This window comes from Anas acuta, chromosome 12, assembly GCF_963932015.1.
Source record: "Anas acuta chromosome 12, bAnaAcu1.1, whole genome shotgun sequence".
NCBI lineage: Eukaryota > Metazoa > Chordata > Aves > Anseriformes > Anatidae > Anas > Anas acuta.
In genome coordinates, this window is record NC_088990.1 from 11,845,049 (window position 1) to 11,872,042 (window position 26,994).

Sequence of the window (26,994 nt, forward strand, 5' to 3'; positions counted from 1 at the left end):
GCCCTGAGAATTTCAACAAAATGGCTGCTTTCCTCGGGTTTCATTTATATCTGGATATCAACAGGCTCGCTGCCCCGAGCTCTAGGCAATCTTCCTCAGCTTGACATGTAAAATTTAATAGGCGGCTGCTGTAAATTAGATCTGCTGTTTCAGCTTTCATCAAACCACGTCTGAATGGAAATTGAACGTTTGAATGTGTTAGCTTTTCCTTAGTTTACCAGCTGTTTCTGGCTGCTTCACTTCTTTTTCTTTGGTAAACAGAAAGCACCCTTTGTAAAAGCCCACTTCTCCAGCCGCAGCTCCGAGTCCGAGTGGTAATCCCAGCTGAGCAGCCTCGTACCCTGTCAGTAAGTTATCTTTGTGGGGTGATACTCTCAGACCACAATCCTGGGTGAAAAATGAGGAACCTGTCTAGTTTCAGGACAGAAAACGTACTGGCACTGCGTAACTCAGCATCATTTGGGAGTTAATTCCCCCAGGTGCCTGGAGCACAGCTGAGGTCTCCTAGCAGCAGCCACGCTGATGGAGGGCTGCAGCAGAACTGGTGTCAAAGCAGCGTTTGGGGTGATTTTGGTGCCATTTTAACCCATACACAACTGAGCAGGTGATGGGACATAGCTGCTCTGCAGCACCTAACTCCTTGGGGTAGGTGCTGATGACTTACCCCAACCAGAGCTGCTCCCCAGTAACTGGGAGAAGCATGCACATGCCAGCAGTTAATGCTGAGCAGCTGTCACCCGGCTCCTTGCAGGTGTGCCCAGCCTTAAATTAAACAGCCCTTAGTGCCAGAGGTTTGTGCATTTGTGTTTAGGGGTGGTTTGTGTTGTGCACACCAAGCCTCTCACCACTGCCTCCCTCCCTGCTGGATTACGGTGCTGCGCGCGCAGCCTGGGGGCAAGGGCAGAGCTGTGTTAATCCTCGGTGGCGGTGGCGCTGAACAACCAGCCAAGTTGTAAATATCCCATCTTGTATGGGGCAAGCAGCTATTGTTGGTGGGAGCTTGTTGTGCTGCTGGTCTTTCCTTTTTTTTAAAACTACCATTGAACAAATCCTGCTGTAGCTGAAGCCCACCAAGAGGTGTGTTTGCGTTACAATCCACCTCACCAACTGCACTCCTCTCTGAAGTGTAATCCTCTAATAACACGCTGGTTCGTGTGCTGTCGCAGTGGAAAAACAGCTTTTTTGTGTGTGACACGTGGGTGTTTGGGGCATCTGATCAGGAGAAACTTGTCCTGCAGTGGCACTTGGTTAGGAAAATGGACAGGCCCCAAACGAGATGCTCCTGTTCTTCGCAGCCGTGCGTCCTTTGGCGAGCGGCGTTTGCTGGGTTTGCCTTGCAACACTCGATAATCACCGCAGAGCAATGAGTTCTGTGTTAGCGCAGCATAATTTACCCTCCAGAGCGGGGAGAACTCGTCTGTCTGCCTCCTCTGAATGAGAAAACTCAGGCTACTGCATCCATCACCTCTTGGCCTGCAAAGCAACTGATGGGTGATCCCTGAGGCCGTAATGCTGCAGCCAAGGGGCTGCTGTAGCACAAGTCTTGGGGCTAATTTAAAGCTCCCAGTGTTGCTTGAGAAGTTAAGAAAATGTTGCTTTGTTGTGCATCCTTCGGGCAGATCTCTGGACCAAAGGATCCTTGTGGCTGAAGGAGCCGCGCGTTTGCTGCCTGAAATTTGCTTGTAGCTCTGGAGCACAGGCATGGGTGGTGGGCCCAAGGGATCAGATGGAATGAGCTGTGCATGGGAAGAGGCTGGTATGCTTAGTGGGTTCCCTGGTTTGGGGCAGGATTTGTTCTGTAGAAATAAAGATTTATTTAAAAATAGATGTTGTACTGACTATTTGCTGCAGGAGGCTTGAGCTGCTTGGTGGCAGGGCTGCTCTGAAACCCTTTTCCTTTTAAAGGGTGCTCCGCGCTGGCTTAGTGCATCTCCTGCGTGGGTTACGGCTCCGAGTTCACATCCACATCGAATGTGAGACCTGTTTGGAGGGGGACTGGGGCTGTGTTCACAGTAGGGAGTGTTTGGCAGTGCTGGCTCCCGGGTTTTTAGCTGCAGACTGACCATCACAGCTGTTCATGGGGCTCCACTGGAACATCTAACCTTTTTAAAGCAGGTTTGCCTGGGCTTTTTAAGCTGGAAAAAATTCTTAATTTGGCCTTAAACAGGCCACGTTGGATTAATAAGACTAAGAGCAGGCTGAAGAGGGAGAGAACCATCACTTTTTACAGCATAAACTGCAAGGCTAGTTCTTTGTGCTCAAATTTTGACTCTAAGGCTTTATTTCAGGGAACATTTCTGATGCTGTCACTGCTGGAAGATGCTGTCCCGCTTGTCCCCGGCTCCTTATTCCTGCCCTCTCCCTTGTGCTGATGCAGCTGTCTGTGTAGGCAGGCAATAAAGCAGAGGGTGAGGAAGGGGTGGGACCGCTGCTTTGGGCAGCGGTGTTGGCTTCTGGCAGCTTCAACTTGTAGCTATAGCCTGCGGGCTCAGAAAAGCACATTGCTATTTCATGTCCTACTTTTCAACGGCTTCAGAGTGTCCATTGAAAATCTGCCCTCAGGCAAACTTCCATTTTGGTGTGGAATGGCAGAGGACGGGCTCCCACTCTTAGGGTGCTTGCTGTTGTGTGTAAACGGTCTTCGGCCTGAGCTGAGACAGCTGGGATTTGGGGAGCTAGGGCACAGTGCTGGGGTGTAACAGAAGCTACATGGGGTTTCATCCCGTGTGCCCAGAGCCTTGGCTGAAGATACAGATGTAGCTGGAAGGAAAAACTTGAGTAAAGTGAAAATTGGCTTTTATTTGTAGTGGTGTTTTTGACCTTTCCAGGCTGTATTTCTTTGTGTTGGATAATGACTTACTGCTTCTGAACCTTGGGGTGCTTTGGGATCGCCTGGAGGCTTCACGGACATCGTCACCCTATGGCTGGTTACTTTCTGGGCAAGTTTTGAGCCCAGTGTTTGGGGGTTTGAGGTTGGGACAAATCTGGAATATTCTTTTTCTGGAAATACTGTGCAGGAAAAAAGGGCAGGGTGGGTGCTGGTGAGCCCTTCCTGCATCTGAAGGGCATCCTGGGTTCACACTGCGTGAGCACGTGGGACGTGGAGATGTCCCACCTGTTGTGGCTGCAGTAGCTAACGAGTTCCTGAAGTCTTCAGCTGTACTCCTGTGTAGATGTTTTGCTTTAGAGATGTGTTGCGGTTTTGTTATTTTTTTCTATCTGTCAAGACAAACTGTTCTCCAGTATAGGCTGACAGAATTCGTGCAGGCAGCCCGTTACCAGGCACGCTGTTTTCCCTATCTGCTTTTTCAGAACTCTGCTTCGGATCCTCAGGATACAATATCAGCTTGGTAAACAGTTTTACTCAATTATTCTTTTTCTTTTTTCTCTAGAATCCAGCGACTATCACTCGAATACTGCTTAGCCATTTCAACTGGGATAAAGAGAAGCTGATGGAGAGGTAAGCAGCCACACTTCACATCGTACCCGCAAGAAATGTTTATTACTGGATTAGTGTGAGAACAGATGAATGCAGTGTGTGTGGTAGGAGAATCTCTTGTGTAAGCTCTGGATGTTTCCTCCTCCAGCAGCTCTTACTGGCTGAGTGGCTCCTTGGTTTAATATTAATGATGCCTTCAAGACTTGAGAAGTTTTGGAAGCTAGATGCCACTTGGAGCGGTGGGTGCCTTTCAGGTTCAATACGTAGAGCTGCTGGATTTTTGCAGACTCTGGACTAAAGCAAGCAGGAACAGATTCCTGTTATCTCACGACTGTTTTGGGTTTGGATTTAGGTGCTTTTGCATCTGATCCTAGCATGCATGTTCCTGACTTGATTATTCTTTAGTTTTGCTGAGACCAAACTCATCTTGACGGGGGGGTGCTGGTAAACTGCATCTGCCTTCCTGGTCTTTGTTTTGCAGTGCTAGTTTTTTTCCTTTGTAGGGTGTGTATAAATAACATCTGTATAAATAATGGCTGGAGTTTTGTCTCTCACTCTGAGCAAAGTGTTTTATGGCTGCTTCTCTTTGGCTCTTAGCTTTTGGAAGGTGTTGCAGGTAAAGGTGCTTTCTAGCTTGTGTCTTAGAGTGGAGGTCAAATCTACCTGCAGTGGCAATGCACCTTTAAAAAAAATAAAATAATAATCCATGCCAGTGCTGCTGTTGAAGAGTATGAAGGAGCTGGAGAAATCAGTTCACTTCAGAAGCCCGTGGAGGAATTGGGCTGGACCAGAAGGAGCAGTAAAGGCAGCACGGTGACTTAGGGTGGTTGCAGTCTCCGCTGGTCTTTACACCAAGAGTAGAAGACATGGTTGGGTCGAGGGGTGAGGGCAGAAGAAGTCTGTGCATCTGTAGGGTTGTTTCGTTACTCAGCTTCTTCTCAATTACCGTCTCCTGATGATCAGGGCAGGAGAAAGCAGCCTGGAGCTCTGTACTGTGGGTGGAGGCAGGAACTTCCACTCATGGTCACTCTGAGGCTGACTGACTGTAACTGCTAAGCTTTCTGCCTTAGCTCCTTCTGTGTAACTTCTCCCCCTTCATTTCTTTTTGTTTAAGCTTCTTGTGCTGGTTCATTCAGTCAGGCTAAAGTTCACTCTCCTTGGCTATCTCCTTCTCACTTTGAGATATCTCTGCCTAAGTGTACTGAAACATCATCCATTTATTAGGAAGACTTCTTTTTTAGTCCATTCTCACCAAAAGCTTGGTAAGGCTGCCATCGATTTGAAATACAGTTTAGCCTGTGGGTTTTTTTGAAGGGGGGTGTCAGCCACTTCTGTGCAAGGTGTTATTGCTAAAGGCTTTTACAGTTTGCAGCCAAAACATTTTAAGTGTAAATATTTATGAAGTCCACAGGTAAATATTTACTCTGGGTATGTATTCATTAAAATACTTATCTTAATTCCATAGGATCACCCCTGTGAGTAATGTAATACATGGCCCTTGCTTACGCAGAGCTATTGCACACGAGCTGCAGTTCTGGTGCAGGTACCCTGCTGTACTAGAAAAACACTAAAACATTTTCCCTCGAGGAGCTTATTGCTGCTTTCTGTCATCTCTTCACCAAACGAAGCCATCTGCAGCCCTCCGCTGGCACCCAGCTGCGTGAAACAGGAGCGGGATGCTGGGGCAGAGGCTGGGGCTGGCTCTTTGCAGAGGGTTGAGGACGGCTCTGCGACTGCTGCAGTGTTAGATGAGGGTGAGGGTGGGAGGCGAGTGGTCACGAGCTAGCTGCAGATTATGTCTTTTTTGTCGAAGTGGAGGATTTTGCAAAAATAGATGCTTTGGAAGTTTTTCCTGTTTAGACAAAGACAAGCTGATTAAGCCCAAATCCAGGCTTGGTTAGTCTTCCAAAACAGAGATTGTTTTTGAGTCTGGCTTGGCTTCGTGTATTCCCAAATCTTAGGGCAGCATTGTGCTACTGTCACCAAACTAAAAAACACAACTGACAGGGAAGCATCCACGGGGAGAGGAGAGGTGTGCTGTGATCGGGCACAAACTTCGACTCAGATTCCTCCGATTCAGAAGCTCCTGCAGTCTGGCTGGGTTTAACACTGGCTGAGGTGTGATGTTTGGGTGCAGTTTGTGGTAACTGCTGTCACACCGAGTCTGAGCTCCAGCTCCGTTGCTTAATGGCGTGTGTTTACAGACCTGGGCAGTGCCTCTCCTACCTTAGCTCATCGTGAATCAGCATGACCCGGCGGGCAGCCCCATCGGACTTCGCCTGCAGGAGAGCAGATAAACCAAGTGGCTTTTTTCTGATAAGTGCCGAGTGCTACCAGCTCTGAGCTCGTGAGATGAAAATTCCCATGTGTTTAATACACAAAAACCTCTTTGCTTTGTTGTATTGTTATGCACGTTTTTAATACGTGGGTTATTATGGTCTGTGACAGGTTATTATGGTCTGTGACAGCTTTGTCATGGAGTAATTGCCCGGAGTTACTAAGAGGGCAGATATGTTACAGGTGTTTATTCTACCTCAAGTGAGGTAATATCCACAGTTCAAAAGCTGCCCTATCCGCTCCTCAAGTACTAATTATTTGATGGGGCTGCAAGCCACATTGGTGTTTTGGGGTGGGTTGGTTTGAAGGATCGAAGTGGGTAGTGGAGGAAATACTCCAGCTTCTGACGTGTTGCACGTGTCTCAGACAACAAGGATGTTATTGTCTTGAAGAAAAGCAATTCAGCATATAACCAGAGGCCCGGTTCGGGATACAGAGAGAGATCTGATGTCGCTCATAGGTGCTTCTTGGTGGCTGCATGTTTGCATTGCCCTGAGCAGAGGACAGATGCTCAAACAGCCTCTGTGGCTTGGCTGCTAGCCCAGGCTGCCTCTTGCCCTTGCTTTTGGGGTCCCTCTCCTGCCTGTAGGTGCTTTCATGCCTCCCTCCTTTTCCTTGGGCATGTAAGTGCTTTAGACTATTCAGCAGGGCTGAATAGGTGAAGAAATTATTGCTTATGGGCAGCTTTTTGGTGCAAAGGTATCTTTTACTGGGAGTGTGCTGATTTTCTGACATTCACAAATACCCTTTCAATAAAGTAAATAACCCAAAGTGTGTACTAGGAGCTTGTTTTGAGTGGAAAGGGTTTTTGTATTGAATACTCCCTGGGATGAAATTTGATTATGTCTAGAAAATTGTTATTGGGCAGTTACCAGCAGCGGTGTCTGTAGAGATGGATGCTGTTTTGAGAAAATAGAGGAGTCGACAGCTTAATCCCTCTGCCAACAAGACCCGATGCTATTATGGACTTGGTTTTGGTAAGCAAAGAAGAAATTCTAGAAGAACTTGAACAGAATTTTTGCTGTGTGGCTGATGAGTTTAAAGTGGCAGAGAAAACATCTTGGTTTGTAATGAAAAGAAGGAACATCAATAACTGGCTCTATTAGTTTTGCAGTCAGCTGTATTGAACAAAGTCTGCTGCTGAACAGACCACAACACTTCGGGAGTGGCCTAAGTGCTGGAATCACTGAATTTGTGAAGAGAGGAAGGGAATGCAAGGGATTTAACAGAGAGGGGTGTTAAAGATGCTGTGCTCCCACCTAGGATGGAAAGGAGGACCAAGCTACCAAGAAGAAACCCTTTGGTAGTGAGAGGTTCAGGGATGGTGTGGGAGTAGTCAGAACCCAGGCGCAGTTATTTGGTAAAGCATCCGAGCCAAGAGAATGAGAAATTGGGGTAGAGGAATGCTCTGCAGTGAGGATGTGGTGCAGAACCTGTGCTATCAGTAAGAACAAAATGAATCTTTGGGTTTCCTTTGAGAAATGACTGTGGCCGCGTGGCTAAGGTGGGAGAGGACAGTACTGCATCCGCAATGGAAGCAAACCTCAGGGCCCTGCAGGTGAGCGGGGAGAGGAGCGGAGGGTGAAGGGGGTGGGATAACTCTGGAGCCCTGAAGGAGGGGAGATGGGAAATAAAGGCTTTTTCTCCCGTTTTTCTCCCAGGTTTCCCAGCAGAGATGCTGGCATGCAGCTGGACGATATCAAATGTGGGGTATGCGTTATGGGTACAGGGATTAGGAGGGTGTGCCTGGAGTCCCTTTGCTCGGGAGGGAGGGTAGCAGACCAGATGGGACTCGTTAATAAGCCCCTTATCAATTAATTTGGGGATGAATGTTTGTTAAAGTGTTAATGAGTGACTTGGCACAAATCCGTTAGGAGGCATTCGGCTCAGAGGAAGATCCAGACGTCATATGGGGGAAAAACAGACAGCCGGAGGATCCTAGCAGTGGAAAGTAGTACAAAGTGTCACGAAGGGTCTCATCAGCACAGAGCTAGAAAAGAATCTGGGATTTGAAGTAGGTTAAAATGGAGCTGCTAGCATGAAGGAGTTCTGCAGAAAGGTGGGCATCATGCAGGAGGCGCTAGGTGGACATCTGCAGGAGAAATCCGGGTGAATTTGTATGAGGGGGCAGTGAGAACTTGCCAGGACTAAATCTGCTTGGGTCTCCTTGGATTCGAGAAGGATGAATGGAGGTGGAAAGCAGCGGTTGTGTGGGGCTGCTGGGGTGGTTGGGGAAGTGGGGAGGTGTCATGCGAGGAGCTGACTTGTGGTGCCAGGAAGGGAGTTGCAGAATCCGTCCCCCAGACCCTCAGAGGAAGAACATAGAAAGGGCAAAGGGGGAACTCTGGGTGCGTGGTCTGTGCTGACGTTTGTACAAGTGGGGAAAAAAGATGTGGTGGCTGAAATTAGGAGTCATCCCTAGCCGTGTGAGGAGCTGGAACAGTCTTGTGGCTGGGCAGCGAGTGCCGTGACATAAGGAGTGGTGGAGCTGCTGGAGAGACGTTGTTGGACTTCACTTTGGAGTTCCCGTTTCAGTTGTGTGTTTTCAGGTATTCGTAGGCATTTCGTAGAGTTCATGTTCCCTTGCAGCATCATTTTAAGTCCGAGATGCATGCGTGCAAATAGTTGTGGAAATCACTTGCTCAGAGCATCCTGGCACAGCAAAGAAAGCAAAGGCATTAAATGCAAACAGCCTGTGGGCACAGCGTGGAGGAGGAGTACCCAGTGCCCTGTTTCCCTCGACATCAGTGAGGTTAATCTCCCATTCTCTCTCTCTATGGGGAAAATAGGGAAAACTTGGGAAGGGGATGGCTGTTGTGAGTTGGGCCCTGTTGGTACTTAGAGGAGGCAGGCGATTCTGGGTGAAAAAGCAGCTGCTGGCAACTTCTGTCTGTGTGTTGGTGTCCTGGCTCAGAGTAGCTTTTTCAGAGACCTTATAAGAATGTAGCTAAAAGATGAAAGTGCTAGAGTGAAGTTCCTGATCTGGTTATGTGCTTAAAAACTGTCTCACTGTTACAAACATCGCCGCTGTTTCCATAAGCGTTGAGCTGACCACGAGTGCCAGTCTTGTGGTTGCATTGTAGGATTTGTCTTCAAAACTCTTTTCTTTGCAGACATCCCGCCCCACTGTCCGTGTGCTCTTTTTGAACAGAGGCTGTCCTACGCTGATCACCCCACAGGTCCAAACAGTTTCAAGGATGGAAACTTCTTGTAGGGTTAATAATTATCCATTATAAATATGGTGTATAATGGGACTGCACTGAATTCACTTGCTGAAGTTTTCTAGATAAAAGTAACCCTGAGGGCACGCAAAATACCTTGGGTAAACCAAATCCCTGGGCTAACCTTGAGGAGCAGCAGCAAAGCCCTCATGTGTGCTGCAATTCCAGAACACGCCAGTACAGCATACTGAAAATTCAGTGCCTTGAAAATTCAGGTGTAAAGTATGTGAACTGCATCGAGATGCTTATAAAACAGCCGTGAACCATTTTTGCGTGGCACGTTGCCTCATTGCATTCATGATTTTAAAGCCATTGCAATCAGGTGGTTTGGCAGGAATGCCAAAATGCCGTGTGTGTTTGCAGTGGGATCGGAATCAGGATTGGAGTGGCAGTCACTGAGCACTCACTGATGGGAGACAGCAAATAGGAGACCTTTTCTTAACTCTTCAGAAATAGGTTTTCCTTCTAAGAAAGAATTAGCCCTTTAAATCGGATCTTTTTGGTAGGTTTTTGGTAGGTAGAGCTGTATGAGAGCTGCTGCAGATCTGGGACTTTTTGGGAATGCTACAGGATAAGACCCCTCTTGCAAGAGGCGCTTTGGTTAGATGATGTGTATGTGCCTAGTCCCAGATTTTTGAGAGCCACTTGGTAAATTCTGACCCTGGCAGAAAGACTTGGTTGCCTTCTATCTGTTGGTGGACAGTAGAGTTGTTTTTTTTTTTTGTTTGTTTGTTTTTTTGCCTGGTCTGTGAGGAGTTTAAAATATGCCTTGTAAAGAACCTTTAACATCAGTCTTGCCTGTGTGCTTTGCTGTAGGGAGAGTTGCTGGGAGTAAATTTACTGGTCTTAAATGTGGCTGTGCTATGATCAGATGCGTGTTCTTCTGTTTGTTTTTTTTGTTTGTTTGTTTTTTCCCCCTTAGGTAGGTGCCACTTTATTTGGATTTAACTCCCTGATGGAGGAAGGGAGGGGAACAACTTGTTTAGTGACATTGAAAGGGGGATGTTCATGCAGGCAAGGTTAGCTGGTTAATTGTCAGATTTGATTAGTTCTGTGCAACTGCTGCAGGCTGCAGGAAGGCGTGGTGTGGTGTCTTGGTATTGGGAAGAGGCCGACTTGCCTGCTTGTGGCTTTTTCCAGTGTGGCCCTGCACCAAGCTGAAGAGCCTTCTGTAAGACACTAAACCAAAGCAGTGCTTTTTTTTGCTTAAGGGAAGAGTAGGAAATAGCAAGTGGCCTTTCATCTCCCCACCTCCCCCCTCCAACCAATTTTATGTCCTCCCTTCCCTGACCTTTGAACCACTGCAAACCTGGAATTGTATTTTCTTAGGATCTGCTTAAAACATCTCTGCATTGGCTGGAAGCAGCTGATTCTTCAGTGGCTAGGGTTTGAGCCTGAGAAGAGGGCTGTGAGTCCTCTCTGCAGGCACGGATGTAGGCAAGGTGTGCAGCTGCAGCCTGCTCCACCTGGAGATGGGATCTCATAGATGCCTGCCCAGCAGCCGTTGTTCCCAAACTCTGGAGGTGCTTGGAGCATGTGAAATGCAGTCCTGCAGTTGCCTTAATTGAACCTCGGTGAACATATGTAAGTGCTCGATCGGCTGATCCTGCTGCTGCGTCGCTTCTCGGAGAGAGAAGTGCTGAAACCAGAGTCAGGACCTCTCCGAGACACTTCACATAAATGAGCACTCTGAGGAAAACACAAAGTAGAGGAGCTAGGGACCCGTTAATGTCTGCGTGATGACCGATTGCTGTTTTCTGCCTCCTCGATGTTTTTGTGATTAGAATATTAGCAAGAAATGGAAGGCTGGAGCTGAAAAGAGAACTGAACCTGAGAAACCTGTGCTTTAGGAAGGTGCCCTGATGCCTGGACTATGAAGTCAGATGTTCTTGTTCCAGTTGTCTGTCTTGGAGCTTTAATGCAAAGCAATCTCTTTCAGAATTATGAATTACTTGAGGAATTGAAGGTACCTGAATTTTCAGGAATATGCAATTCAAGCCCAGACCTCTGAAACTTTGGATTTATCTAATAGACCCCTCTGGCCAGGGAAGTGAAGAGCTTGTTAAAATAAGTTGATGTATGTGGTGGTTGTTTTCTTTTTCTTTTTTTTTTTTTTTTGAAATATCAAAACCAACCTTGTACATTTAACGGCTAAATGGAAATTGAAAAGTGACTTAAAGGGAAGGGAGTTAGATTTTCGTTTTCTTCTGTGTCGTGCAGGTACTTCGATGGCAACTTGGAGAAGCTCTTTGCAGAGTGTCATGTAATTAATCCCAGTAAAAAGTCTCGAACGCGCCAGATGAACACAAGGTCATCAGCCCAGGATATGCCTTGTCAGATCTGCTATCTGAACTACCCAAACTCGGTGAGTACTTGGCATCCAAAGCAGATTCTGATGAGTAACCCCCAGTTTTGCTGTGTGAAACTCGACATTTTGAGCACTTTTGTAAGGACTTCTCCAACAGCACTTTAGAAAAGCCTTTGAAAAGAAACTGAGGTTTTATTTTCTGATGGAATCTTCTTATCTGTAGTATAGACATAAAAAACTGTTCAAGATGGTTTCTTAACACAGTGAAGTGTCTTGTGTGCTGCAGTTGATCTGAGTAATACGGCAGGGACCAAAGAACTCTGTAATGCTTTTTGTATTCTCTTTAATTTTTACTCTGTGGTTTGACAAACTTTTTTTTAAGCAAACCTCAAACAGTATTAGTTTTCCTGAAGTGGCATCATATTTCAAACGAAGGGACTATCCTTTCTGCAGAAACCTTTGAGGATGCTGGGTTCTGCACAGCAGCACAGTGAAGTTACTGAGGAAAAAAAAGCAAGTGGTGGATTCAAAGGTCAGATACCAATTGAGACATACAAATAAATGGCAGGCGAAAAAAAAAAGTAGGAAGCATGACAGGCAGAGCGATTTACTTAAATAGAACAGCAGGGCAGGAAACAGCTTATAATAGTAAATCATGATGCAATACAGTCAAGCTAGAAAGCTCAGAATAAAACTAGGTGTGACTAGGAATAAAAGTTGTGCTCTTTGGAGGAAATAATGGGTATTACTTATCGTGCTCCCACGATACCTAGCTGCTGGGAGAAGGTCGGGGTAGAAGGACTTGTTGGGCTCTCATTCAGACTTTTGTTTAAGATTGGTGTTAGTACTGCTTTTTGGTAGCTGTTCACAAACACTTTTTGGTGTAAGTGCTGAGGAGAGATCCAGGCTTTCACCCTGTCTTGCTCAGGCAGGCAGCTTGCTGTTGACCTTCCCGGGGCAGAACGCAGCGATGGGCAATCCGGGAAGAAAAGGAGATTAGTGGAAAAGCTCAATCATGGGAGTCCAACAGTGGCTTTGCCAAAAGGCAGGGTGCTGACATAGGTGAGGAATTCTTTTATTGGAACTTAGAGTTCCTGGTGGAGCTGTACTGATCCTCCAAAACACCGTGACATCTGCCTGACCTTTAAAGAGAAAAGCAGCCCATACGTAAGACTTCCACTCTTGCTCTGGGTGTGTTTATGGGCTTGCTTTTCAGCAATAATGGAAACCATTATGAGCTTTGGGTTTTATGAGTAGCCATGAATGAAGGGCTCTTGCTTCCATGACCTCGCTTGCCAGCCTTTTCCTTGCTCTGGAGCAGGCAGAGCGAAGCAAAGCCCAGTTTGAGGCACCTGAGATGCTCAGCATAAGATCTCTGTTGCTCTTGGGCCAGTAACCACAAGCCTTTGTGCATCTCCTTTTAAGCCTTGTACATGCTTACAACTTCCTTTTTAGAGAGTATCTGCGAAGGAGAATCATTGCTTGCTTTGTATAAAGTGCTTCTGAGAAGAAAGACAGGTTTGAGAAATCTATCTGCCCCTCTACCTTGTGCTACAACCCTGCTGTGTAATCACTACAGACCTCTCCATGTTCGAGTGAGGAAATGACTTAGGACCGGCAGCATTTTTGATGAGAACAGGAGAAGGACTGAAGGGCAAAACAGAGGGAGACCTCTTCAGTTGTCTTAAGGTCTATCTCCAGAAAAGGTCCTTTTGGAGATTTCAAGTACAGGTTTGATGTCATTTAATAGGTATTATTTACCTTCTTTTCAGTGTAATTGCTGTGCTGGATGGGAGCAGTGTGCCCAGCACTCACACCTGACATACTTATGCTGCCTGGGAAGCGTCTTCCTTGCTGCTGGAAAGAACTGCCCAAAGCACACTGGTTCTTGCTTTTGTAGTTCGAGTAGGTCATAAAAATAGCAGTGGCCCAGTTATTAGAAGAGCACTTCCCTAACTGGAGCAGTGAGGTGTTGCAAGGGAGCAGGGGTTTCTCTGAATTGGTAATGTTGATTAACGAGAGACAAATAAGGGGAACCTCTCTGTCTCTGCTGTACCCAGGAGGTGGAAGTACAGGGAAATTAATGCTCATGGCTTCTTCTGTAAGGGGCTGTGGTGTCTCTGTCTGCAGTGACCGTAAGCCGTCTGTTTGGAAATTTAGTCAATGTAAATTCTAAATTCTAGGGTAAGCTATATTCAAAACCCAAGTCTCCATGAGCCGAGGTCAAGTCCCAGTAGTTACTGCAGACAAAATCCTTCTTGGTGAAGCTGGGAATTGAGAGGGCGGTGGCTTTGCCCACCTCCTCTCTTGCATCTCATCCTTCGGATCCCATTTGAGAGGAAAGCTGCCAGGCTGGGGGTGTTTGGGAGACATCACGCTGTTGTGAAACTGTGCTGAGCACACACAGCTAACGTAAGGCTGTGCTGCCATCCTTACAGACCTAAAGAAAGCCCGAGCGAAGCTGTCAGCACATCCTGCAGCAGCTGGTCCCCTCTTTGGTGGGCTTGGTGCTGTGAGGACAGCATGCTTGTGCCTGGCGTCCCACAAAGTGTAGGTGATGAGCATAGGTGGGGTGACAGCAGAGCTGTCCCCTGGGCTAACTGTTCGGACGCAGTTACCCCTTTCACGCGTTTCCTGTTGGTCTTTTTCACTTGCTCCTTTGACATCTGCTGTCAACTTGGCCAAAAATAATTGGGAACTCCCTCAAAGTAAAGAAATGAGTTAAAAGGAGCTCTGAGTTCTTTGCAGCTCGGGAGGAGGTGTGGTGGCTGCCTTTTCTGCGGGCACTCAGCACATCTTTTCACTGCCTGTTTTTGCCACACTCCCCTTGTGTGCTTGCTGCAGGAGCATTTAGGTTTGCTAAGGGGTGTGATCCCCTTGTCTCTGCTTTCTTTCCATGTGGAGAAGCATCAATTTGAGGCAAAACTGGTGACTTCAGGCTGGTTATGTGTTGTTAATAGCTCAATAAGTTGTGGAAACCAAGAGACTTTTCAGCTGTAACCCTGCACCTCCAGGGAATGTCAGCTTGGTCACTGCAGCATCTGTGGAGAGCCTCAGCTGCCTTGTTAGCCCGTTCAGAAACTGGCAGCAAATTTCCTGTCCAGCCTTGAGGAGTTACCTTGGCCACGGAGCTACCTGTGGCCAGTCTCCCTGACACAACACTCAACTCTGATTTGCAGAGGGGCTGGGTGGCTGTCTCCATTTCCACCCAAAGCACAGCCAGATACTCTCAGCTCCTCGCTGACCACTCAGGCCGGCTTTCACCATCCTCCTGCTGCCATTATGGGCTCTCTGGCAGGGCAGTGGGGCTGGCACGCAGAGTCCTGCAGCCCGTTTCCAAGCCTCAGGTCCAAACCTGTGCCTCCGCTGATGGTAGGGGTGCCAGCCAAGTGTGAATCAGAAGAGCGAGGCCGTGGGAAGAAGGTGCTGAGGAGCGCTGCGCAGTCCCAGCATGGTAGCAGTGGAAGACGAGTGTAGGCCGGTGTCGGATGGGCAAAATGGGCAATGCCGAGCGGTGGCTGTCACCTTGAGTTTCACATTGACAAGGAAGCTGTTTAGGGAGAACACTTTTTTTCAAAATGGGCTTCTCCTTTTTGTGATGAACAGCATCCTGCTGCTGGTTCGGGCTGTTCTGCAAACAGCTTTCCTTCATTTACAGAGGTGCATCCAAGGTGATGGCATCTTAGGGTTGAGCTTTTGTTTTATCTGTAAGGGAGTTTGCAAAACTCGACTGTCACTTGCATAGCACTACGGGGGCACAGTTTCAAATCTAGCTTGTCCCTGCCCCTGGCTCTCAGTGTAAAGTAACTTTTAAGATGACCTTAGAAAAGTGACTTAATTCCAGTCCTTGCTGAGCACTGTGTGCTTCTCCACCCCTTGTGTAACTGCTCAGTCCCAGATGGTATCTTGACACACTCCGTGTAGATGATGCATTCACAGGTGAAGCTGTCCTTGTTTCTGTCTGCAGCTGCTTATCAGAGAATTTTATTTAGTAATTTACACCTGCCAATTAGGATCTTTAGTGTCCTCATCAGATGAGCATCTGGGTTTCAGAGGGAAGCTTACCAAGCAAGTTGGCAAACTTTGTGTGCGCATTAAGACCATAAGTGGGTGCGTTTTTATTTGTTGTTTAATGCTCGCTGATCGCTTCTTGTTTCCTGTCCAGGAGGGAGGTAAATTACTGCCTGCACAATAGCAGGTAGGCTTGTTCTGGGAATTAGGGGGCAGCCCCCACGTGTTGCAGCAAGCCAAGTGGGCAAACAGGAGGCACAACTCATCATATAACTGACCTGCTTGGTGGTGTTACATTTATTTTATTAAATTCCCAGAGAAAAACAAGGGGAGAGCCGTTTTGTACTCTTAAGATGAGGATCAATGTGAACGGGCAGGCAGGATGGAAACGTCGGCCACACCTTTCCTTTCTGCTAGGGCTGGGGATTGAAGTCTGGCTTTGAAAGCGTGTCTAGAGCTGTGTTAGTGATGCCCCATGATGGTGGTGATGGAAATAAATACTAGAGGCTCAGGTTTGGTACTGGGGATGAGGGATGCAGTAATCTGCACAGCATCGAGGAGGCTGGAATACATAAAATGCCCCAATGTCTTGTGTTCTTTGTCGTTGCAGTACTTTACTGGCCTAGAGTGTGGACACAAGTTCTGTATGCAGTGCTGGAGTGAATATTTAACTACCAAAATAATGGAGGAAGGCATGGGACAGGTAAAATGTCAACTCGTACACCTCACGACTTCTCAGCATTCTGTGTACTGGAGAGGAGGGAGAAGGGAGGGGGAAATCCTTCACTAAAGTTTAGAAAAAACAAAAGAGCAACAATAAAACTACAAACCTTTAAAAACCTTGGGGGCTGCAGTCTTTGCCATGAGTGAAGCTGAACGGAAGCGTATTGTGTAAATCTTTGCTCTGGGTGGGAGGAATCGTGCTGTGCAGGGTGGCACATCTGGGATGTGATGATAAAGTCCATCTACTGTTTTTGCTGTGGTTGGAGTGAAGTCTGTTGCCTTAGAATTCTCTGATGCAAAAAAAAAAAAATAAGATAAACACTGTTCTTTTTATGACCTTTTTGTTTTTTTTCAGACCATTTCATGCCCTGCTCATGGCTGTGATATCTTAGTCGATGACAATACAGTTATGTAAGTATGATGAGTTGCTACCTCTTGGCTTTCTTCTCTTTTTTCCATTTTGTTATTCATGTGCTATTCAAATATGTACTGGCTTATAAAAAGCTGGGTAGAAGCTTAAGGCACTAGGGAGGTTGGCACTGAAGTGTCTATTTTGATTCTGGTGTGTTTCTTAACTTCCCGTTTAGGTCTGAAAAACCCGTGCCCCAGTACTTGGAGGAAAGACTCCTTGACCAGTTGGGTCATCAAGACAGCATAATAAACATCAGGCAGTCTTTCCAAACCCTGTTTAACAGCTTTGTGCATTTTGTTTCCTTTGATTTATGTAGGAATTTGACTTCCTACCTAGGTCAACCCACTGGTTCACCAGGTCCTATGGCTGTAGTTACTCTGTGAGTCAGAGGATGTCAGTTCTGTGTACAGTCTGAGGTGGGGGATGTTTTATGCCCTCTGATAGAGAGCAGTTGACCCTCAAACGCAAGATCTGATTAAACTGGTATGTCAACCTGTGTCACTTGGCTTATTAAGTTGTCTCGCTGAAGGATGGCTGCTTGCACAAGGCGAAGCAGTGAATTCCACAAGCTTCCTCCCCTTTTATGCTGTGTGATGCTACTGCGTGAGTAATATCCTTCATAATGCTGAACCTTGATTAAGTTCATTTTAATTCCTCATGCTAAAAAGCATCTAAATAGAAGCTCGTTCTCTTACCTTATTCCTTCCTTCCTGAAGCCTGACTCACTCATTGATATTAATTTGCTGTTTTTTCTATCAGTTGCTTTCAGACGAGTGATTTCCCACATCCCTGTGCGCCAGTGGTTCTGTTAGTCATAAAGTGTAGGCTGAAGAGAAGTGGAAGTAGCTGAAATATCCTCGTGCCCTGTTGAGGGGTGGTTTGTGGAGTTCAGTGGGTGGAAACCAAACTGAAGTTGGCATCTCTTGAGTGATGTGATGGAGATTTTTGTTTACTGGAGTCTGAGCTCGACTTGCGGCGTCATACGCTCTCAGCAGGAAATCACTCAAGGGTGTTCCTGGTCGTAGCTCTCAGCGACTGAGATGTGCTCAGGGGTCTCTTCACATAGGCTAGCTGGGGGTCTTCAGGTCACTGGAGGCTGTGGTGGCCGCAGTAGAAGGGGGAGGAAGAGGAAGATGGAAGCATGTGCTGTGCCCCACCTAGAACCAGCAGGGATAGCTGGGACTTTGGGCAGTAAAACAAGCAAGTTCTCCTTGTTTAAGTGAAATGTTAAGCACAGAGGTGAAAACCCTCCTTTCCCTCCCCTTATAGGGGACACCTGCAATTTCTGGGGAAGGGGAGGTGCATTTTCTAGTGCTTTGCCTGAGAAGCAGCGATGGTGATCTGCAGCTATTTTACAAAATGGCAGGAACGAAGATGTCAGTAATGCCATCTGGAACTGCACCCCCTCCCATGTGCTTAGTTTTTCTCTTTTTAAGTCTTGTTCTTTTTACGAAGTCTCCAGCTCTAGGTTTCCAAGCTATAGAAGCCTAAAAGGAATGTGCAATGCAGAGAGACATTTAAGTTTCCTTATCCATCAAATCAGAGTAGATAGGCCAAGCTATTCACTTACTCCCTTCTCGGTACTTTCCATCAATGAGGCAGTACATCTCCAAGTTGCATTCTCTCCGTACAAGTCCAAATTGAGCAATTCAGATGAATTTCCTTGATTTGTGAGTCTTCAGCTAGCAGATTGCTAGCTCTCCTGCTGCTGCTCTTCCTGCTGACCTTAAGCAGGAAGGTTGCAAAGACCCTTTGGCTCTTTTGAGACCTTCAGATTGGCTGAAGGTAGTCTGTTCCCATCCCTTGTTCACTCTCGCTAATGCTGCTGGTAATTGCTTTATCCTACGTGCAAAGTTGTTGATTTCATTAGGAAGTGAGGCAGGCTTACCTGGCGGCTGTACTGGTGGATGGCAGCAGGCCGGTACTAACCTTTGAGAATCAACCCACTCGGGGGAAATGGGTGAATTTGGGGTTTTCTTATGGGAAGTTGTATGAAGCACTGCCTTGATTTTAATCTTCCTTTGCATAATTGCAAAAAACATTGCTGCAGTGTCACTTCAGAATGCAGTAGGGTCTTGGAGTAATTCCTGTGGGAAGGTATTTGAATTCTCACCTGATGTGGGGCTTGAAATTTCACTCTTTTATGTCTTTGAGGAGTTTGCATTGTGAAAATGGAACAAAAGTGTCAAACTGATGGCCTTATAAAGGGGAGCTGCCATCTTCGGATGGATCTGAAATAGTTCTGAAGACATGTCAGTGTGTAATACTCTTTCATGAACTTCGTTTCATCTCATAAATGCCACTTAAGGAATTTATTTATTTTTTTTGTATCTAGAAGGTTAGGTATAGAGTAAAGTGAGATTTATAATTTATTTTACAAATTTATTTTTATTTTCCTTTTTTGGTTAGTTTCACTCTGAAATTGCAGGCTCGTCACGGACAAGGGCCTGATGAGCTGCTTTGTCAGTCGATTTGTTTTATTTTAGCACTGGGAATTTGGCTGTCACGTGCTGTGTTTATGTAATAACCAGCGTGTCATTTGGTGAGGAGCTCCCCAGACTGCTAAGGGCTAGGATTTATGCAACATCGCATGGTCACGTGCGCTGTTCGTCAGTGAATGCTGGCGTGATAACATGCAGGAGCATGCTTGATTCTGGCTGCACCCTGAAATGGGCAGTGTATTAATTAGAATATTTATACGTGATGTGGCTGTACCAGGCTGCACTACAGTTGGATTTAAAACAGAAATATCACAAAGTGTGTACTAGGCCAGCTTTATGTTGTGAAGCTTTATAAATGCAGAAGATGTTTCTTTAATAACCAAAAGATGTATATGACAGTCTTCAGCAGTACATAATTAAATTATTTATAACGCATCTAGCGTGGACAGTTTGCAAACGCCAGCTGGATCGTTGTGTTAAGGAGAAAAGTGGTCACCATGCTTTTAAAGGATTCCTGTCTGCTTGTCATCTGCTCTGAGCTGACTCAATTCAGAAGTAAAGTGGATGCTGTGGACACTATCACTCTGTGCTGTTGGATTTCAATCAGCTTTGCCTTTTTTGTGATGAATATAATAGATTAAAGCCACATTGACTTTCAAACTGAAATTGCTGCATTCCGTTCAAACCCAGCTAACATAAGGTCTACCAAAGTCAACACAGCAGTTCTGAAGCTTTTTAAAGGAATTTGACACAAAATGCACCTGTAATGTGAACGAGCTAATGAAACTGCTCTGGTTCTTGTGCTCTCCAAGAAAGTGATTTTTTTTTTTTAAAGCAAACATCCTCACACTGAGAGATTAGTTCCCTTGAACTTCATGGCATTGTCTGATTCTGAAATTAATATTACAAGTTGAATGCAGTTATCTGTAGATTTCATAATATAATAGAGAAAAGGTAAGCGCAAAAAAAGCACCTGCAAGCATAGAAGGAAGAATCAAAATCCTTTGTCTGTGTATACTGGCTATGTGTGGGGGGAAAAAAACTGAGTTTACTACATTTTTTTTCTATTTCCACAGGCGTCTGATCACAGATTCCAAGGTTAAATTAAAGTACCAGCATTTAATAACCAATAGTTTTGTAGAGGTGAGTTTTCCTTTGGAATTTGTAATGGCTTCCAGGGTGTCTTTTGTCTTGCATGTGTACTAAACCATGGAAGTGAGGCTCATTTATAGGTGTAGAATAGGATTTCTTTTGCGTAGTCTCTAATCAAATGTAACTACAAATGAGAGGCTTTGCGGGGGCTGTTCTATAGCCCAGTTAGCTACAGCTACAGTTGTAGGAGAAGAGTAAAAATGTATAGGACAAAAGCCATGGTGACATGGTTACCTAGAGGTATAGCCAGCTGTTGTAAATACACATTGGACAACTGTTGCAATTGCTAAGTTCTGAGGAGCACTTCATGTTTATAGTTCTTGAATGTTATCTGAGATGCTTCAGACTGAAAACCAGGAAACAGCGTTATAAACAAGAAAGTGCCTTTAATGTTTGCCATTTGAAGTCAAGCTGTAAAGTTGCTTTCAGCAAAATTCTAGTGGTTTTACACCTCCAAAACCAGAATTACCTTAGAGAAAGGTGCTTTGGAAGACTTTCCTCTATCCCCTTTTTCTTCTTGCATTTGTTGCAGAGCCTGGTATGCAAGTTATTACTGTGATTACGCTTACACTCCTTGTTTGAAGTGATGCAGTGGTAGTAAGAGCTAGTTACTGTGCAGGGTTGTGAGCTTCTTAAGTTTCAAAAAGGCTGTGGGAGCAGTGGAACAGAAGTGAGTAGTTGCAGACAAGTTTAAATGCACTATTTCGGTGGAGAGCTCCATAGCTTCAAATTATTCAAATGTGTTCTCTGAGTGAACTCCGAGGTCAGCAGGAGAGGTTGTGCTCCTCCTCCTCTTTCATAAAGGACTCCATTTGGCAGTGGAATGCTGATGGTTGTATTCCTGCTTTCTCTCGCTAGTAAGGGAGCAAATGCCTTGGCTGAGGAGACTTACAGTAAGGCAGGAGGAAGTGCGATTGAAGGGCTGAAGGGTAGTAGATGGGTAAGTTTCTTGTGCAGCATCCTTTCTCTATTATTTTTTTTGGCTTTATTTTGTAGTGTAATCGACTGTTAAAATGGTGTCCTGCCCCAGACTGCCACCACGTTGTTAAAGTCCAGTATCCTGATGCTAAACCTGTTCGCTGCAAATGTGGACGTCAGTTTTGGTAAGAACAAACAAGTAGAAGTTGATGTTGCTTTTTGTGTTCAAAGTGTTTTAGTATGTAATCTAGAAGACTTTATATTGAGATGGGGTTTAAATGTGGTGGGAAGAGCATGGGGAGGAGGTGGGCTTCAAATGGCAAGCCAGGATTTGGCCCAGCTGGTGTGTAGTTGTTGCAGCTGGTGTCTCAAGGCTCCTTTGACCAGGCCCCACATCTGGCTTTCAATGAGAGTTGGCCTTCAGGTAATTGATTTCGAGTTAGGTGAGGTTCTTGATTGCAAGCAGAAAATCCCACTGATTTTTAGGTGTATATAGTCCTGACATAGCGTTTGTCCATTAACTTTGAATAGCAAGTTTGCCTGCAGCATTATGTGTTTATAATAATTAGGTAAGTCAAGGGTCTTGTCCAGGTGAGGTCCTTTTGTTTGCTTTTTTTTTTAAGATACTTAATTTATTTTGCAAAGCTGCCTGAGGTGCTTGAAGGAAAATAAATCCCTGTTGCACCTAAGCATCTAACATTGGCACTGAGATTCACAGATGTGATATATATTCCAGTGAGGCTGTGGGCTTTGAGGTGTTTGACGTGTGTAATTTTTCCTTGAGGTTGTCCATGGTCTTTCAACAGAATAACCTAGAAGATTTCCATGGTGTTAATCAAGTGAAATAAAAGTATAGCTGGCTACCTAATTTTGCTTATTTTCCATTTCTTTCACTTTCAGCTTTAACTGTGGTGAAAACTGGCATGATCCTGTTAAATGCAAGGTGAGCATCTCAAAACAATTTTCCAAATGTGTGACTTTGAAACAATTAAAGTCAAGTTATGTATAAGACACAAAAATGATGTGAACAGCTGCAAAGCTTGTGCTTCAAGAAGCATAGTAATTCACCTGCTTAGATCACTTCATGAGAAGAATTAGAGAAGTCCTCCTGGATTTCTTTAGGAAGCCTGGAAGTTTTTTTTTTGATAGAACAATTCCTCAGCTGCATGGGGGAACACCCAGAGGAGGAGGCTGTACAACAGAGACCCTGGAGGAGAAGTGGGTGGCTTCAGAAGTGAATGCCTCACTTGACAAAGAGCATTCCTACACTCAGCGTTTCCGTAGGTGTTGGTGCTTCTGCAGGGTTGTGGTTTGTAGTACTGAAGGAATTTGGTCCTGGTTCAGGGATCTGCTGCCATGCAGTGAACTCTGGAACTGGGCTGTTACTTTTCACGGGGCTGCCAGAAGCTGCAGTTAAACCTAGGATTCCTGTGGCCTTGTGCAGAGCTCACACAGATGTTTCACGCCTTGAGGCCAGGGCAGTCTGTGTTCTTAGTGACAAATGCATAAAAACTTCATTGGGGAGGGGAAAGGGAAGCCTCACCAGAGGTGTAGCATGCTTTGGCTGGTCTTTCTGGAACAGTAGTGGTCAGTTTGTTATCTACCAGGTGTAAGCAGTCCTTTGGTTTTGTAACTCGTGTTCACTTGGTAAAGCCATGTTCCCTCTAAGGTTAGGAAGGGGAAAAAAAAAGTTAAGGTGGATGGCAAGGGAAAAATATATGACATGGCTTGGTGTAAAGGTAGCCAACACAGAGGGTCTGACTGCAGTTTTGGCAGATCACTCTTAAAATATCTATAATGTCAAGTACTACTTGAAGCTTTAGCTAGTTGAACTTCAGGAACTGTAAACTTGTTGCTGAAGTGTTAGTGCAGTGGTCCTGCTCACTGCATCAGGTTGGTGCTGCAGGAAATGTCTGCAACTAAATTAGTTGCCGTTTGCACTGCTTTCTAGCATCACCTACACTGTTTCCGTATCCCAATTTACTAAAAGATAATTTCCAAAAGGTGGTAGGATTTTGGAATAGTAATAATTGCTTAGACTTCTGATCCTATCTTCTTCTCTTCTGGTATGTATCTAGTGAGCAAGTCAAAGGATTTGTATCTGCTCTAGGAAGCTTTGTGAAGTTGCCCTTCAGTGTGGTAGCATTGAGCTCTGTGTTTTTTGCTATCACTTTAATGTAAGCAGCTGTCTTGGGAGCCTTTACAGATGGTTCCTCTGTTCTAATGTAACTCTTTCTGCATTTCTCTAACAGTGGTTAAAGAAGTGGATTAAGAAGTGTGATGATGACAGTGAAACTTCTAATTGGATTGCAGCAAACACAAAGGTGAGGGTGTTCTCCTTGTGTTTTATGTACTCTATCAGATGAAAAGAAGAATGGCAACTTAATTTGTCAGTACAGGATTCTTTTTTTCTGCTGCTGTCATTAAAAGCAAACATTAAAATCCTCAGCTCACTCAAGTACACTTTTTGAAGTGCAAATAGGTGTTACTGCCTCAATCGGGGGACGTTCTTCAGGTTAGAGTTTGTTCACGTAAGAAAGTCGACTGGAGACCCAAAGGAAGCTCAAGTTTTAAGTCTTTGGGCTCCTGTCTGGCACTGATGGCTTCCCTGAGCAAGTCAGTGCCTCACTCCAGGTGTGTGAAACATGTTAACACCACCCGTGGCTTGATACAGCTGTGATAATTTACATCTGCCTTTAAATCCCCGGGGCTGGTCTCTTGAAGAGTTGTTCATTTCCGCTGGGCAGCATTCCAGATAGAGACTGGCAGAACAGCTGTTAAGATTTTATTATGTAAATGTCTTCCTTCCAGCAAGCCCAACTTCGCGTGAAACTTCAGCAGGTCTGCGTTTGTTGGGAATAAAAACAGCGGCGGGGTGGTGGCGAGGAAACAGGAGAAGCAGATGTCATCAGGAGGCTGGGGCTAGGAGCAGACTCAGGTCTCGCTTCTGCCGGCAGGGTGGAAGAAGGTGGGGAGGGTGTGAGGAAATGGCCGCTTTGTTTTCTTAGCCCCGTTGTGTAACTGGTTAATGGCATTGTTTGCGGCAGCGCTGCTGCTTTCTGGGGCTGGCTGCGTGTTTTTCATTGAACTGGAATGTCGCATTATGGTGAGAGCAGAAACACCCATCACTGAAACGCACGGCTAAAGGCGTGCTGGAATTGTGCAGTCTCGGTGCTTTTTTGTTTCACGGGCTGAGGTTTGTGTGGTCCCTGCTTGGGGACTGAGCTCTGCTCAGGAAAGTGAACTTGGCCGTTTCTGGGGTGAACGTGTTCAGAGGTGGATCATGGGTCAAGAACCGAACCAAATTTATTCGGTTTGCCTGCTCTTCAGATACTGCCTAAATTAAACCTGAGGGAGAAGAACCAAATAATTTGGAAAGGTTTGAGTGCAAGCACATGTAAAGCAGCTAGTTTAGCCTTGGGAACCAAATACCTGGAATATCACAGTGGCGCAGCCCTGTTTTCCTGTTGGACAGCCCTATCTTGCTTGTGGTGGAGCCCTTGGGAGCCAGAGGAGGAGCTGCTGCTGCCCCTTAGGGGTGACACTGGCTCTGACCTTAGGGCTCTCCGTCTCCTACCTTGTCCCTACCTTGGCATGTGCTGCAAAAGGCCAAGGTCTGAGCTCTCCTCCTTTGTGTTTTTTTGCCTGCTTTCCTGGAGAGCCTCATGCTTGTGGGGTGTTGTTACAATCTCAAGTTAAGCTTTCCCTTCCTGGATTCTGTGCTCATCTTAAAAAAAAAAAAAAAAAAAAAAAGCCAAAATATACTTGTGTGTGTTCTGTAAATGAAACATGAGTAATGTGTCACTAAGACAGGCTGCTGGAAATACGAAGCTGCTTGTCTCCTTGTATTTTTTAGATGGGTATCTGCAGCTTGCTTGCCCAGAGTGTTGTAAAGATGGTCATCCTTTTTTTTAAACTGGGATCTAGACTTTGTCAGCAAGGAGTCATGCTAGGGGTATTTAAAGCATATCTCAGACTATCAGAAATAAGCTTAAATGGCAGGAGCAAGAAGCTTTTTATTTTTTTTGTGGGAAACACCCATCCAGAGGAAGGTGAGGAGGGGAAACAAGTGTGGCCAAGCCATGCTGGCATCAGCCCAGCTTATCTGTTAGTGCCTGTCGTCTGGTGTCAGCAGCAGAAGGGCTGTTGTCCTTGCACATCCCTGTCTAAGCTACTTCCTCTAATACCATAAGAGATGCTCCTGCAGCAAGAAAATTCTTTGGAGCCCAGACTGTGCAGTAGCACCAGGAGGGGGGGGGGGGAAAGGCAGGGTAATTACACCAGACATCTGAGCAAGCCAACTGTCGTGGAGCCCTGTGGTGTCCGTACTGATTGAAATAACTGAAGGACAATATCACAATTCTCTCTCCGAACTGATGCTAGATTGAATTTGGGGGAAAGCTGGCAGGAAACATAACCCTCCCCCTTCATAATGAGATCTCTGCCTTCTCGAGGGCAGCAAAGATGGGAGTTTTGTGCTGCTGTGATGATGTGTGAGAGGGGGTGGCTGTTGGAAGACGCGTGGTTGGAGCTTTGCAGCCCGCGGTCACAGAGGAGCCAAGTGTTTGTACAGCTTGGGAAAGATCCCCTCCTGCCATATTAAGACATTGGGGTAGGAGCTGCACAGTTTGGGTGTGTGTATGTTTGCCCTTGCTGTCAGTCTCCTTACTATTTCTAAAAGGAAAGCAGGGCAGTCGTGTTTGGGGAGGGGTGTCTTGAACCTTCTTCACAGCTGCTCGCTTCAGTGAGTACAAGTCAGAGGCCAAATTCTGCATCGACTTTATTCATTCTGAAGAACCAAGAAGGGAATCGGATCAGATCCCATCAGGTGCAAAAATCCATTTTAAGGTGGGGAAAAAACCTCAAGTCATTTAATTGCTGCTGTGTTCCTGTTGCTCCTGCTGTCTCCGTTGCCATTTCTAGCTTTTGAGAAGTGCTTTCTCAAGCCCTCCGAGCGTGACGCTGGGCTGCAGTCCTGTCCCATGTGGTCTCTGTGCAGGGAAGAACACTTCCCATCTCACCGTGATGGAGGCGTAACAGAAAAACACCAGTCTTCCTGGAACGTGTGCGCTTCGAGTCTGGGTAATCCTCTGCAACAGGAGAATGTGAGATACGTTTGTTCCAGCTTGCCCTGGGAGACAGGATAGGAAAGGAAAATGAGGCAATTGTTATATGAGAGAGTAGAAAAGTGAAACCCAGCTGAATTGGTTTCTGTTCAAAAACCGGAGTGGTGTGATGCATTTTTTGACAAATCTGGAGTGGTCTACATGAAAAATGAGGAGATTTGAGGAGTTTTGTGGCCTCCTCTATATTTTTTTTAATTTTATTTGATCTTAGGAGACCTATACACTAAATTGTTTCTGCTTATTCAAAATATAGAGCTCTTGCAGCACGATGTGCTTGAGTAGATGGCTTTTAGTTTAAGTAAATGTAAATTCAAGGTAAGCCTAAGCAAGTTCTTTACCACGGCTTTAGTTCTCAGTATTCTTGCAGACAAAGGGTTGAATAGTTGAAGGTTTTGTGTGTTTGTTTCCTCAGTTTGTTGTATAAACTTGGTTCTTAAACAGTTCCTTTCTTGAATAAACTAGGCAGCTTTCTGGTGGTGTTTGGTTCGCGTGGCTTTGGCAATAAAGAAACCACATGAATCAGTTACTTCTACTAAGTGGACCTTCAAAGGACAAAGAAATAAAAACAGAAAACTTGGATTTGTGTGCTTATTTGGGGTTCCTAAGGTGTTTCAAAACTGTCCGAAAGGATCTTAGAAGGGTTTGGGGGGCGGGAACAAAACCTTTTTAACCCTGAGTTTCAGTGACGTTGGTCTTTGGGCATCTTGAGCACTAAGGGAAGAAGAACAAAGATGTTAACGGTCTGGTCTTCACCCAAGGCACTGTTTTTTGTTGAAGTTAAATTGGAGTTAATGAAAGTTGTTCATCTGATACTAAAAATGCCCCTGCCTTACCACTTCTGGCTCCTGGCGTGTCACCATCTCATTATCTTCTGGGCTAGACAGGACTTGAAGGTCTGATGTATAA

General features: G+C 45.6%; 1 protein-coding gene across 1 annotated transcript in view; it reads left to right on the forward strand.

The window, feature by feature from the left end:
• Positions 1-26,994, forward strand: part of ARIH1 (ariadne RBR E3 ubiquitin protein ligase 1) — a 55,161-nt gene that overhangs the window by 18,278 nt on the left and 9,889 nt on the right. Inside the window, exons 2-9 of the mRNA XM_068696475.1 lie at positions 3,393-3,460; positions 11,218-11,362; positions 15,927-16,019; positions 16,395-16,450; positions 19,969-20,035; positions 21,041-21,147; positions 21,863-21,905; positions 23,215-23,286. Coding sequence (XP_068552576.1) covers positions 3,393-3,460; positions 11,218-11,362; positions 15,927-16,019; positions 16,395-16,450; positions 19,969-20,035; positions 21,041-21,147; positions 21,863-21,905; positions 23,215-23,286 — 651 coding nt within the window. The remainder of the gene's footprint in view (positions 1-3,392; positions 3,461-11,217; positions 11,363-15,926; positions 16,020-16,394; positions 16,451-19,968; positions 20,036-21,040; positions 21,148-21,862; positions 21,906-23,214; positions 23,287-26,994) is intronic.